The 15,073-nt window shown below is 38.9% G+C and overlaps 2 protein-coding genes across 3 annotated transcripts in view; both read right to left on the minus strand.

The window, feature by feature from the left end:
* slc47a2.1 (solute carrier family 47 member 2, tandem duplicate 1) overlaps positions 1–9,615 on the minus strand; it is an 11,983-nt gene extending 2,368 nt beyond the window's left edge. Inside the window, exons 1-14 of one of the 2 annotated variants that reach the window (XM_058414796.1) lie at positions 9,359–9,614; positions 9,111–9,275; positions 8,353–8,454; positions 8,196–8,264; positions 6,161–6,309; positions 5,960–6,002; positions 5,815–5,859; positions 4,804–4,901; positions 4,564–4,661; positions 4,007–4,120; positions 3,850–3,917; positions 1,338–1,446; positions 660–735; positions 45–114 (exon numbers count right to left, since the gene is read on the minus strand). In XM_058414796.1, coding sequence (XP_058270779.1) covers positions 45–114; positions 660–735; positions 1,338–1,446; positions 3,850–3,917; positions 4,007–4,120; positions 4,564–4,661; positions 4,804–4,901; positions 5,815–5,859; positions 5,960–6,002; positions 6,161–6,309; positions 8,196–8,264; positions 8,353–8,439 — 1,026 coding nt within the window. In that variant the 5' untranslated portion in view covers positions 8,440–8,454; positions 9,111–9,275; positions 9,359–9,614. Of the gene's footprint in view, positions 1–44; positions 115–659; positions 736–1,337; positions 1,447–3,849; positions 3,918–4,006; positions 4,121–4,563; positions 4,662–4,803; positions 4,902–5,814; positions 5,860–5,959; positions 6,003–6,160; positions 6,310–8,195; positions 8,265–8,352; positions 8,455–9,110 lie in introns of both variants that reach the window. The other variant, XM_058414795.1, reaches the window with a different exon arrangement.
* A 711-nt stretch (positions 9,616–10,326) lies between these two features.
* med31 (mediator complex subunit 31) lies at positions 10,327–13,849 on the minus strand. The gene is made up of 4 exons (XM_058414686.1): positions 13,678–13,849; positions 13,403–13,477; positions 11,128–11,224; positions 10,327–11,004 (listed from the first exon to the last, which is right to left on the minus strand). Exons 1-4 carry the CDS (start codon positions 13,697–13,699, stop codon positions 10,788–10,790), a joined length of 411 nt encoding a protein of 136 aa, XP_058270669.1. The 5' UTR covers positions 13,700–13,849; the 3' UTR covers positions 10,327–10,787.
* Positions 13,850–15,073: the final 1,224 nt, after the last annotated feature.

Here is a 15,073-nt window from a genome sequence, read left to right on the forward strand (position 1 = left end):
ATCATTTTAATACAGAAAATCTGATTAATAGAAATTAAGCTTACTGCAGTCGCATCAAACAGATGAAAAGCTCCGTACATCACCATGATTCCTGAAACTTTCTCCACAATTTCCCTGCAGAGGAAAAAAATAAAATATCTGAAGCTAAATAAGCAAATGGAAATATGGTACAGGTTTCAGATTCAGTTCAAAGAGCTTTTTTATATATGTCCAAATTGTTATCTGTTTAATTTTAGATGACGGAAAACCTGAAAACATCTGTAAGCTTGTGAAAGCCTGTAAAATTAAAAAAAAAATAAATAAAAATGTAAAAAAAATAAAATAAATAAACCTAAATAAATAATATTTAAAAAATATTAATATTAAAAATAAATTATTATTATTATTATTATTATTATTATTATTATTATTATTATTATTATTATTAATAATAACAACAATAATAATAATAATAATAATAATAATAATACAAAATAAATAAAAAATATTAAATAAATAAATAATAATTAATTATAATAATTTTATAAATTAAAAACATACATAAATTAATTAATTTTTAAAATATTCTTTACTTTATTAAATATTATTTAATAATAATAATAAATAAACAATTATATCTTAATAAAATAATTTAGCACCAGATGCTTTACTCTCCTTACATGTCAGTGGTAAAGATGTACGCAATAATATCCTTGGTTCCAGTTATTGCAGCAGCAACAACACATGAGACCATGACTACAAAGAAAAAAGAGTTCATGCATGAATGTCATATACAACTACTATAAACTGGCCATTTTATTAGGCATACCTCTACGCAGTGAGGACAGTGAGGTGGCACCAAACCTGGGCAGCTGAAGATTGGAAAAAGAACAAGTGATGTTTTTCCACTCTTCATCTGCAGAGTTTGTGAACTTGTCCTCACTGTAGCCTCAGATTCTTGTTGACAGACTGACTGACCGAACTGGGATATCGAATTGGTAATTTTTCGTTTGCATATCCATCTCTAATCAGTCTCCTTTGACCTGGAGAATCTCATCACTGTTGAAGTGACGCTCACTGAATGATTTTTCTTTTACATTTCTGGCATTGGGCAGACTTGCGACTTGCATTTTATCTCATTTTATACAAATGAGCAACTGAGGGTTAAGCGCCTTGCTCAGGGGGTCAGCAGTGGCAGCTTGGTGGACTTGGGATTTGAACTCACAATCTACACACCTTCACACCTTCGCCACTAAGTTTCCACATACCTCATCTGTTTGTTTTTTTTTATTGAGTTGGTGATTAAGGTTGTAGGGTTATATTCTGTTTTAGACAACTCAGTAGGCGTGTCCACTTACTTCCACAGATCAGAGACATTTTGCTGGAGAGTTTCGCCTGCTGTGTGTTTCCTGCTCCAAGAGCATTTCCAACTCTCACGCTGGCTGCCACCCCAAAGCCAAGAGGAAACTAAGAGCCAATCAAGAGAAAGCATTAGAATACAGTGGGACCTTGGCATACGAATTGAATGGGTTTCGGAGGCGAGTTCTTAAGGTGAAAATTTGTATTGCGAAACAAAATTTCCCATGAGAAATAATGTAAATACAAATAATCTGTTCTGCCCCAGAATATGACTGATATGACCAATATAAAGTGTATGTAAACTGTATGGCTGCTTACAAAGAACTGACCCAAGCCAAGCATTCCATGTCAAGGGTCCTCACAGGAAGTCATGCCACCAAGCTTGGGCTAAAAATAGACCATGCCACCAATTTGACAACAAAAAAAAACGGCTTAAAAATCACCTAGCTTTTGAATGCATGTCGAAGGCAGTGTTGGTATTCTGGGTTGACTCTTTCCAAACAGCTTTCACTGACTGAAAAAAATTTCTTAAAATGTGTAATCGTGCTAATCGGTTGGCTTTCCACTGACGCAAACAAGTTTTGAACGGCTCCTGGACATACCCGCTACTTAGCCCAGTGGCAGACCGTCAGTGCCAGCAAGGCCTTCTCTGCTGGCCTAAACAGCAGTGATCTGAATCACTGACTTGCATTTTAATATATTTAATATATTTTCCCATGAATGTGTATTAAATTATTCCCAATAGTCTATTCTCTACATTTCATAGCTTTTCTCTCGGTTGCGCTGCTTCCAGTAGTGTATATTTATGATAAGAGTATTTATCCAATCATATTTCAGCCAGTGGCTGACATCATGTGTTGCCTGGCCATTAGACTTTCAGAATTAATAGTGCAGGTGCCCAAGGCTTAAAATGAGTGGCAATGAAAATGTTCCATTAACCAATCAGATTTCGAGTTGGCATCACTGGGGCCATCTAGCAGGCATACGATTACATCAGCAATTTCCCGTCCTTTGATTGTATAATTGGAGTAGTCAGAGGCAGCGACCCACCCATATACATTGTTTCTATATTCGCTGCGTCGCATGCTGCATCCTCTGGAGATTGCAGTTTGCTGCATACAGCATCAAGAATGTCTTTTTGAGAAAAGTAACTGTAATAAAATGGACTGTTCCTTGTGAGGTGTGAAATACTGTAGACTAATTTCTTTTTTACTTTGTTATTTAACAGGTGATTAGTATCTATTGCCGTGGCGTCCAGGGGCAATTCTAGAATTTTCATTTAAGGGGGGATCAGCCCCCAGTGAGGGTATAATAGTAAATAAATAAATAAATAAATAAATAAAATAAAGGTTTGACTAACAGGGTAGGATGGTAAACTTATTGCAGCATTCCACTGTATTGCATAGACGTGTATAACATTTGAGTACTGAACAAGCCAAATACAAGTCTTCCTGATCACACACACAAACACACACACACACACACACGTGTCCTCTGATCCTCGCTCTGCGATGCCGCGGCCTGCAGATTGAAGAACGCGCTGAAAGAGCCGAAGTCTGCCGCCGTTTTCATATGAAATATAAGGGGACTGAGGCAATCATGGATTTGTGTACAGTTTATGGAGAATCGCAGAATTTTAGGAGGGCTGAGTAGAAAATGGCCTAGCGACATCCATGGTGGTGTCAAAATGATGGTATAGTGGTGGATTAATTCAGGAAGGACACCAGTGAAGGCCTAGGTCTGAAATGCACGGTCCGCCACTGACTTAGCCAGCATTTAGTTCCGTTTGTTTCATATGCCGAATATTCTTCACATGCTGATGCAAATTTCTTGCAAAATTTCAATTCTTAAGGCAAGAAAAGGGAGGGCATTAGTATGCCAAGGTTCCACTGTAACTGAGTCATGCACACATACTACTGTGTTAATCCCTTCTCAGAGATGCACATCATAATGTGGGTCACATATAACTGTATTATCTTGTGTGTATTATGATGACGTTTCTTGTGGTAATGCACTAATTCAGTGTTATTTTATAGAGCTCCTGCGTTTTTATGTAGTCCTTGTTTCATTCCACTGTGAACTGCACCAGCTTTATGTGGATATATAACAACAATGAAAGCTTCTTGACTTCTTGAAATCTTCTTACTGAAGTTAAATGAAGATCCTGAGCGGACGCTGCACACATCACGGTGTAGCCCCTTGTTTTTCTTTGGTAAAAGGATCGACCTACCCGTCGTTACGTTGTTTGACTAAACAGAAAGATGATTTCACAGATGGTGCAGAAAAAGCAGAAGCGCCGCACCTTTCCGTATTGTCATGTCAAAGAAAACAATCGGATTTCGATTTTTGTGTTATTACAAGACATGCACACTGACTGGCGGAGAGTTAGTACAGGAAGTACAGGAACTCGACCGCTGACTGAGGTGCGATATTATCATCAGCATGACGCGTATATCGCGGCTAAATAATCATGATCAGAACTCGCTCACTCTTTGGTCTTAAGTTTCTTACCATGTATGCGATAGTGGCCAGCTCATACACAACAGACTGCGCTCCTAACTCAGCCTCGCTGATCAGACCTGTAATGGAAGGCATCAGATGACTCAAAAGCACATTACACAGACTTGATTTGACTCGATAGGAGAAAAGTCAGACGGTGGTTTCAGACCTGCCAGGAATCCTCCAATCTCATAAGACCACCACTCTACACACAGCATTAGCATGCTAGGTAAAGCAAGGCGAAAGTAGGGACCCCACTCCTGCAGGCAGTCCCGAGACCAGCCTGATGAAAAGTTTATAAAAAGAGACAAAAATAGGGAAGTAAATTGTAACGTTGTCAGTTTTCACTTTTAAGTAACATGCAAGCAATAGAAACAGGACTGAAAATGCATTTATGGCGTAAAAGGTTGCGTGATGTCACCTTACAAATCCTGCCCTGTCCAAATGAACTCTTCTCCATATTGTGTTAAAAAGTTACAAAATAGATCAACCTCGGGTAAATCTTAAAACCCAGACATGCCAAGCCTTTTGCCAGAAGCCTACGCCGTTAACTATTTATCTTAAGAGTTAGGTAAGACTCATATGTGTCTCACCAATTAAAACCCACTAAAACTGCTTTAATCCAGTTGAACTGCCCCAAGTTCTGTAACTGGCCTCGTCTCAATGATTTGCAAATATCTAACACAAGCTGCTTCACGGTCTGGGTTTTTTTTTTTGCTGACTCACCGTCCCACGTTGCCTTGTGCAGCCCTTTCAAGTGAATGTAGACATAAAGAAACACAGCCAAGGCAAACTGAGAAATGGAATTTGCCATGGCAGAACCGCTGCGGACAAAAGTGGTAACAATAATCACAGAAAGCACAGATCATAAATAATAATAATAATAATAATAATAATAATAATAATAATAATAATAATAATAATAATAAAAGTAGAATAAGTATAAAAAGCATGGAAAGGACTTACGCTACACCCAGATGAAGCAAATGAAGAAAGATGTAGTTTATCAAAGCATTCAGGATGTTTCCAGCAGCCCCTGTGATCACCTGAGGCCATATTATGCCCTAAAATAGAATATCCTCAGTATTATCCCCAGTCGGTTTAATAGGAACATCTGTACATCTGTTCACTCATGCATAACTCAAGTTATAGATAGATAGATAGATAGATAGATAGATAGATAGATAGACAGACAGACAGACAGACAGACAGACAGACAGACAGACAGACAGACAGATAGATAGATAGATAGATAGATAGATAGATAGATAGATAGATAGATAGATAGATAGATAGATAGATAGATAGTTTATTCATCCCAAAGGGAAATTCACAATCCCAAAGGAAAATTAGAGGATATAAGAATGTTTATTAATAAAAAAATGATGGAGATTTTACGCTCCAGTCTGTAAAGTTTAGAATCCTGTTAGAAGGACGGAGTTGAACGACGGGAAACATGTTCCTGAGAGAGGTTAGAGGAGAACGATTTGAGCTGACAGGAATACTATGGTAACTAAAAAAGCCAACTGTGGTGAGCAGAAAAGCATCTCCAAAAATATACAAATAAGGCGATGTGGTAGCTTAGTGGTTTAGGTGTTATCCTACTGACCAGATGGTTGTGAGTTCAAATCCTGGGTTAACCAAACTTCTGTCACTGCTAGGCCCCAGAGCAAGGTCCTTAACCCTTAATCACTTGTGCAGATAGTTAAAGACTGAGGGAGGTTCTGAAACACTCAGCTGTCTGGAACAGCAATGTCAAGGAGGACCCATTTGCCCCCAGTTTGATGTAAACATTAACTGAACCTATTGACCTGTAACTGCATGTTTGTTTGTTTTTTTTAAATCTATTACACATATGCCACGATTACACACATCATTGGTTACCTGCATGAATACACTTGAATAGTGGCCTAATAAAGTGGCCAGCAGGTCATATATATATATAAATATTACATTGTGGTAGCCAAATAATTTTACCTGATTCTGCAAATATTTTGCCTGCAACTGGTACATAAAAGCAGCCTGAAAGAGTGAAAATTGCACGATATTATAACAGGAACATAAGATTTAGGAAGAATTGGGAAAAACATGGAAGTTCATGGAAGTGCATAACAACACTCACAGGCAGACCGGGCATGTATATCTTTACATACAGCTGTGAGAGACTGCAGAGAAAAGGATGGAGGTGTAATTAAGTCTTAATGCTTATTGTTTTAGACTAGCATGGTTTCTATTCTATAAATAAATAAATTTATCATTATCGTTCGTTTGTATGAATTTCAGGTGAACTAGCATAGGATCCGTTCAGGATCGCAGAACCTACCTGGCCACCCCGGGGCTCTGTCTTACAGCCAGCAGGATGGTCTCTGTGTTGATCAGGACGGCCCAGCAGGGGAAACAGGCCAGCAGGAGGATGAGGATCCCTCTTTGTAGGATCACCCCAACACGCTTCAGGTTATTACTGCCAAACGTCTGTAGAGAAAGATGCGGAGTTAGCCTTAAACTTGCAACTTCCTCATATATTCATATATATATATATATATATATATATGAAGAATCCAAATTGTAGTGTTTTCTATTATCTGGAGAACTTACACAAACATGGAGAGAATCACAGAAACTAAACACTGAGCTGAGCTCAGGATTGAATCAGTGACACAGCATGGGTGAAGAAATATTTCATTTCTCTTTTTATTCATTCCAGTGGATATTTTATGACACCAAGTGCACTACAGCACCATGTTAGAATCCAACTATAAACCTGCTTTAACTGCACAGACCTGGCGACCCGGTTCTCGGAACAGACGTCATGAAGACTGAGACCAAATCACATCTTTTCCTTCACATCTCACCAAGAAATCTAACATATTAACCAGGACTTTTGTGACCAGCGTTGTACAAGCCGGCTACCAAAAGAAAATAGCTTACAGTTTAACTTTTATACGAAATAAGTAAACGGTGTACATTATTCTTCTTATTAAACAATATTAGTAATTCAGTTTGGAGTGGTTTATCAGGTTGCTACTTTACAGCTCTAGTTTGATCCTGAGACTGAAGTTTTCCTGAGCTTTCTGACAGTATATAAGTTACACAATTGCACTTTTTGAGCATATAAAGGATAAAGGATTTAGAATCATACTCTCTGGTGTCCCTTTTTAATTCTGTTTCTTACCACATCATATAAAGGAGTTTTTCTCACCACCGTCACCTCTGGCTTATATCCTGAATTTATACATTCCTGTAAAGCAGCTTTCCGTTGTTAAAAGAGCTATACGAATTGAATTGAACTGAATTTTCTCTGTGTCCATGTTAGTTTCCTCTGTGTTCTCTGGATTCCTCACTCTGTTCATAGATTATGACTAAAATTGATGTAAAATTGCTCTTGGGGGTGAATGTGTTCTGTTTAGAGTGTACTCCTGCAGTGTTCCTGCTACAGGCTCCAGATTCCCTGTGACACTGACGATGTAATCAAATGCATTAATTGATCAGCTGCATTAATTCCCCTCCATATATTTAATTGTTTTGATGTGAAATCTTATATTAATTTCATATATTTATCATCTTTTAAACCCATGTTTTTAGCTTTTGACCAAATCCAGCACTTCAGATGCTTCAGCAAATTTCAGACGCCACCAGATACATACATACATCTGACTCTGAGCCTGTTGTTAATGAGTCTTGTATTTGTCATTACAGTATATACATCTCTGGAAATAAATAAGAGACCACTGCAAAAATAATATGTTTCTTATGTTTTTTTTCTTACAGGTGCATGTATTGGTGAGATGAAGAGTTTCGTTTCATTTTTTGTGAACTGCTGACAATATTTCTCCTCAATTCCAAATATAACTATTGTTATTTAGAGTGTATATTTAAAGGAAATGACAACACATCAGAATAACCCAAGGTCAGGCAGTATTTGCAGAGCTTTAATAACTCAAATAAAACAAAATGCAAATTTAATTTGTAAACAAATTGTGTTAATGCTTTGGCTAAATAACATTAAGTAAATCAGTATTTGGTGGAATAACCCCGATTTGCATGTGTTTTGGCTCCATGATCTCCACCAGTTTTTCACATTGCTGTTGGGGAACTTTATACCACATCTTTTTGCAAAACAGCAAACAGCTCAGCTTTGCTTGATGGTTTGTGACCATCCATTTTCCTCTTGATGACATTCCAGAGGTTTTCAATAGGGTTCAAAGCCTATTCAGATTAGGCAGTGGTCTCTTATTTTTTTCCAGAGCTGTATACACTATATACTCCATACTCCAATGTGCAAGTCATTTTTCCACCATTTAAACACAGCATGAAGTTCAGTACAGAATTCAGACAGAAAAAAGAAACCGAGAAATCACCTGAGAGATAAGTGTGTCGCATGCGGACGCCAAACCTGCACCGACGCACAGGCCTGTGACATTAATAACCTGTCAAATGAAAAGCCACCATCAACTCTACATGTATGAAGTAGTGAAGAAACAAATCAGTGGATTTCACATATGTTATAACACTCACAGCTATAGCCAGAGCAACACCGGCTAACTCTGTTTTCCCCAAGTGTCCACAAAACACAGTGCTGACGAAGCTGATCAAGAAGATCATCAACTGGGAAATAAACTGGACATGGGGGGAGAAACACAGGCATCTCAATCACCAAGCTTCATAGTGACACTCATTCATTATTACTAACGAATAATTTAATTTGAAACGTATGCCATGGCTTGTAAATGTATGCAATGGCTTGAAAAAGGGCCAGAGTTAATGTATATGCTGTGTTAAGATTGTGTCTATGACTGCTGTAGCATGAGGAGTTAATGAAAGACTGTATTACTACTACTACTACTACTGCTATTACTACTATTACTACTACTACTAATAATAATAATAATAAGTAATAATAATAATAATAATAAATTTCTTGCTTTGACTTGAACTATGCTAATCATGAAGAGACAAAACAGGGTACATAGCAAACTGTTTCTAAATATTCATATAAGATCATATGGGTTTTCCAGGGAGCTCACAAATCTCTCCAGTGTTGAATTAACACCCGGAATGTTAATTTAACCCTTTCAGAGTCCGAGTGTGTCCAACTGGACATGTGTAAACATCTTAGGTGTTAATGCAACACTGTGGGGAATTTGCTGATCATCATGCACACATTTACTCCTAAGATTCATTCATGCCTTTATGGTTGGTAGTACAGTAAAGCATGCATTTGTCTAAGTATAATCAGCACTACGTGTTTCGGAATGGTCATTGCTAGCTCTTACCACAGGTCCGGCTAATTTCAATAACTCTATGATTTCCTCTTTGTAGTTGACCGGGATGCAGCTCCGCAGTTTCCTCGCACATCCTCCACACACAGAGCTGGAGCTGGATGGAGCATCAGAATCTCCAGCAGCTGAAACTCCATTCAGTTGAGCTTCACCTTTTCTCTTCATGATGATAGCTAATGAGTATTTTTTAAAAACAAAACAAAAAAAACAAAACAACAAACAAACAAACAAAAAACCCTTACTGGAAAGCTGTGATCAGTGAAGCTGTTACCTTCCAGCTTTAATTCAATACAACTGATCCGGGCAACTCAGGTGTGAGGGTTAGATCTTCAGGAAAATAAATGATGACAAAGACAGAAGAAGAACCTGGAAAGAACAACCCCAGTGCTCTGATCAAACTGGACACTCTGGAAAGTTGGACTTTACGCCAAACATTAACGAGCTCTTCCGCCTGGTATAAATGAGTCCAGCCCTGAGGACACCCCGGACACTCCATGAGCTGGTGTTGCACAAGAAATAGCTGGGACATGACACTCAGATCGGGTTGCGTTAAAGGGACACAGGCGGAGAGCAGGAGGAGAAGCGGCACCTCAGCTGACGCACTCAGTGCGCGCGCAGAATCGTGAACACGATTGCGCGTACGCGTTAACGTTTTGCCGGCCGGTACACAACCCTGCATTTACCGGTCATTAGTCTATAGAGAATAGAGCTCGGAGAAACTTTTTGTTACGAAACCTTTAGTGTTCCTCAGGGACCGCCAAAGGTCAGGGTTATGATTAAGCTGTAGGGGAGAGCGGGGTACACTTTAACGCAGCTTGGTTTTCGCTGATAAATAATAAATTCTACCACTATTACTAATAATATAACAGTAATAATTCTTATTATTCTTGATGGGTGATGTAAGATAAGAAGATCGGGGTTCAAGCCCCAGCACCACCAAGCTGCCACCCAACATCCCTGCTCTGAGGGCACTGCCTAATATATCCCACCCACTAACAGGTGCCATGATGAGGAGATATTCAGTGTTATTCACTTCACCAGTCAGTGCTCATAACGTTATGCCTGATCTATGTATATGTGACAAATAAAAGGCTACTACTTAACTTCTTATTATAACTCACTTTATCCTAGTCAGGGTTGTGGTTGTAGATCTGGAGAAAATCCTGGGGACACCGTGTGTGCAGATTTCAGGAAGGAATTTAAGCCAAAATGTCATAGAAAAGTCTTTATTTTGTTCAATGAATTAGAAAAGCAGAGCTGAAAATAAAGCCAGCTAGTCATTTGACATGATGATGCTCAGGTACAATGCTGGGTATATTTTCCACCTAGTGAGACATATATAGTGGGACAATATTTGAATAGATCTAAAGTTTAGAGAGAGAAAAAAAATCACTAGGTTTTGTTGATAAGATATTTAATCATAATTCACTTGACCTACTGGCATTTCAGAGATATGCATGAACACATTGGTGTAATGTTGAGCTGAATCAAAACTCAGCATGTAATTCAGAAACGTTCACCTTTTTATTGTCATTGTGACATCACTGGGACGTTCAGTGTCACCATATAGAAAACAGAAAACTGTCCAATATTTACACTCATTTCCTGATAACCTGACTTGAGGCCTACCACTGGTTTAACAGTCCGCCTCGTCGCCGGTGTGTGGCAGCTTCACTTGGAGGCGGCGTTGCCGTGTGGAGCCGCCTGCTGCTGCTGCTGCTGTTGCTGCTCGGCGAGAGCCTGCTGAAGGCGTGTGCGCTTGCGTGAGTAGTGCTGCCAGTGCAGGATCTGCTGCTCGTCTATGAATTTGGCACACTGGGCGTTCACCAGCTCCTTCCGGAAATGCTCGTACTGCAACAGCTCCAACATGTGCAGGCAGTGAGGATATCTGTACGGTAAAGGACACAGCAGATCAGGATACTATTTCATGCTCATTTGAAATGAAACATGATACAAACAATACAACAAATGATATACTTTAAGACGTTAGTGTAAACAACATGACACTTACTTAAGGAATTTGGCGTATTCCGGTTCTTTCCAATAAAGCAAATACTTCAGGTAATTCACAAAAGGTTTTTCTCGTAGGTAGCCTCTCTGAGCCAAAACTACAAGCAAAGGTTTATATAAAGAGATTATATACAGGTTTATATAAAGAGATCAACATTGAGATATTTTAACATCATGATACACAAAGTATAGTCTGTTATCTGTTCTTTACACTGCCATTGTTACAAAGCCACACAAAGCAAGTGGGAGAATGTTAAAATCTAAATATCAAAAGCAAATTAACTTACTGTTATGTTCATGGAAACAGTTAGAGACAATTTATGCTTCTGTGTGCATCAGTTTTTATGCATGTGGTCAGCATTAATACTCATTCAAGATACTCGATTGTTGTTAATGTGCCCAGTGAGTGCCATGAAAACCTTCCCAACACAATTACCTCAGACTAACCAACTTTTTTTTTCAATATTGCCAAAGCTTTCCAGTTCTTGTGAGTCTTTCTGCGATGCTTTTCTGCTCAGCATGATCGTGATGATCCTCCAACCTCTCTCGTTAACATTTTATTCATTTAGCAGATGCTTCTATCCATAAAGACTTACAAATAAGAGGTACAAGCAAAGCCTCATATCAAGCAGAGGACAATACAAGGAACATGTTAGGGGTTAGTTAAGTGTTCAACTGAAGAGGTTGGGCTTCAGCCGTTGTTTCCTTATAAAGAATTTCTATTAGAGTTTTTCTATAAAGAAGCCCGTTTGGCAAAACCAACAACCATTAACAAGGTCATACTGGGATCACAGCCTCCATTCTGATGTTTGATGTGATTATTAGCTGAAGCTCTTGACATGTATTTGCATAATATTGTGCATGGGCGATATAGAGGTGTTCCTGATAAAATGGACGTTGAGCAGTGGCGGACCGTCAGGGCCAGCAAGGCCTTCTCTGCTGGCCTAAACAGCAGTATGAATCACTGACTTGCATTTTAATATATTTTTCCATGAATGTGTATTAAATTATTCCCAGTAGTCTATTCTCTACATTCTCTTGGTGGTGCTGCTTCCAGTAGTGTATATTTATGATGAGTATTTATTTAATCATATTTCAGCTAGTGGCTGACATCATGTGTTGCCCGGCCGTAAGGCCTTCAAAATCAATAGTGCAGGCCCCCGTAGCTTAAATTAAGTGGCAATGAAACTGTTCTATTAACCAATCAGATTTCGAGTTGGCGTGACGGGGGCCATCTAGCAGGCATACGATTACGTCAGCAATTTCCCATCCTTTGATTGGATAATTGGGAGTAGTCAGAGGCAGCGAACCACACAAACTAAATATGTACATGTATATATTTTTTTGGCTGACACAGGAGAAGAAATTGATTTGGTCGCGGAGATCCTTATAAATGCATTTTCAAGTCGGACTTTTCAAGAAAATCCTTTTGATTCTTCAAAATAGTTGGTAAGCTTTTTCAAGAACCATTTATGCTTTTGAGTTTTCTTTTTTTTCTGGGTTTTCAGTTCCAAATCCCCGGGGTGGGCTGTGGGTTTTTTTTTTTTTTTTGCTGCAGTGAAAGGAAACTTGTGAGACTGAATTGTGTTAATTTGTTTTTTTGCTATATGTATGTCATTTTATTCATGATCACTACAAGAGCCTGTGACACAACGCACTGTTATACAGTGTTTCTATATTCGCTGCGTCTCATTTAGGATGCTGCATCCTCCGGAGATTGCAGTTTGCTGCAGGCGTCGTCAAGAATGTCTTTTTTGAGAAAAGTAACCGTAATAAAATTGACTGTTCCTTGTGAGGTGTGAAATACTGTAGCCTAATTTCTTTTTATTTTTGCTATTTAACAGTTGATTAGTATCTATTGCCGTGGAGTCATAATGATGGTATAGAGGTGGATTAATTCAGGAAGGACACCGGTGAAAGCCTAGGTGTGAAATGCATGGCCCGCCACTGACGCTGAGTATATATTCACACGCAATAATTAGCCAAGTCGTGAGCACATGAATATTTCTGCCAATGACAATCCGGAGTGAAAAGGTTCCTTGATGAGTTTTATGATATATACAAATATTATTATTAAAAATATTGAAAATACACTCAAGCTAGAGCTATAGACAGTACTCACTGTACTCACAAAACATAACTGTTGTTGTTTGTTATAGCCGATATTGATCAGAAACATAAGTAACAGTGTGTTTAGATCATGTAGGAACATTAGCAGTGAAAAGTGGGATATTTAAATGAAATATAAGATTATAAGTAAACAATGCCATACGTACAGTTCAGATAATTCGGGTTTGCCAGACACTGAACAAACTCCAGTTCCGACTGGAAACGATTCCTCGCCTGCTCTTCTGTATGGACGACAACAAATTAAGTATAGACGCAAAAAAGTTTTATTTATTTATGTATTTATTTAAAAAAAAAAACACAAAAAAACACTAGACTGTTTCTGCTGTTCAAAGCGGAAACAACGCTGTGTTAGCTTAGCAAGCAAGCTAGCCGCTACCGGAAAGAATAAAAATACATATATATCTATGTTTTTTTTACAAACCTGTTTCCATTACGCCCGCCATTGTACACCAGCGGATATAAATGTCGTTTTAAATTAGTTTTAAGTGAGCGATACAACGCTGATTTTATTATAATAGCATTGTTTTGTTCATTTTGACTTTACACCAGTGTCTACACCGGCGCCATATTTGTCGACAACCTACTCCTGCTGACGTGCATGACAACAAACGTGCGGGTTTTTTTTTTTTACGACAGCTCAGTTTCTGGTCCTTGAGCAATACCCAAAAGTATGAGGATACCTAACAGATCACACCTAAATGTGCTTGTTGGTCATCCCATTCCAGATTAATTCCCCTTTTGCGCTTATAATAAGCTCCACTCTTCCGGAAAGGCTTTCCACTAGATGTTTGTCGCCAGTCTATCACAGGCCCACACACATATAGACAGACAACCACACACACTCACACTCACTCCTATGGGCAATTTAGAATTGCCAATCAACCTAATGTAGATGTTTTTGGACTGTGGGAGGAAACCGGAGTACCCGGGGTAAACCCACACAGACACGGGGAGAACATGCAAAATCCACACAGAAGGACCCCTCCTCTTAGCTCCAGTAAAGAGAAATTGTAAAGCTACGGCATTCAATACAATTGTGTGTTTTCAGATTTTTGGCAACTTTGTGCTGGTGAAGAAGAACCACAAATTAGTGTGATGGTCTGGGGTCCTGTATAGCGTTGTTTGCATTCTTTAAAGTATACAATGTACAGTTCACAGAGGTTTTAACACTCAATATAGAGAGTGTGGGAAAGAGGTAAAGAAGCGAGTGCAGGCAGGTGGGAATGGGTGGAGCAAGGTGTCGGGAGTTCTGTGTGATAGAAATATATCAGCGAGAATCAAGGGGAAGGTGTACAAGACAGTGGTGAGACCGGCCATGCTGTATAGTTTAGAGGCAGTGTTACTGAGGAAGAGACAGGAGTCAGAGCTGGAGGTAGCAGAGCTGAAGATGTCGAGGTTCTCTTTGGGAGGTTGGACAGGATTAGGAACGAGTACATCAGAGGGACAGCTCATGTTAGACGAAATTAGAGAGAGGCCAGATTAAGATGGTTTGGACATGTCCAGAGGAGGGAGAGTGAGTATACTGGTAGGAGAATTTGGACATGGAGCTGACAGGCAGGAGGAAAAGAGGAAGGCCAAAGAGGAGGTGTATAGTTGTAATAAATGAGGATATGAAGCTAGTGGGTGTAAATGTTGAGAATGCAGAAGATAGGGCTAGGTGGAGAGAGATAATTCGCTGTGGCCACCCCTGAAGGAAAATGCCGGAAGTAGAAGAATATTTTACAGCATAGTAATTATTATTTTAATTTTAAGTTTCTTATCTCACTTACACTAGACTTTGTCTTTACTCTTTAAACTGTTTTCTTTTATATCCAGCT

The sequence above is a fragment of the Hemibagrus wyckioides genome, linkage group LG18, assembly GCF_019097595.1.
Source record: "Hemibagrus wyckioides isolate EC202008001 linkage group LG18, SWU_Hwy_1.0, whole genome shotgun sequence".
Taxonomy (NCBI): domain Eukaryota; kingdom Metazoa; phylum Chordata; class Actinopteri; order Siluriformes; family Bagridae; genus Hemibagrus; species Hemibagrus wyckioides.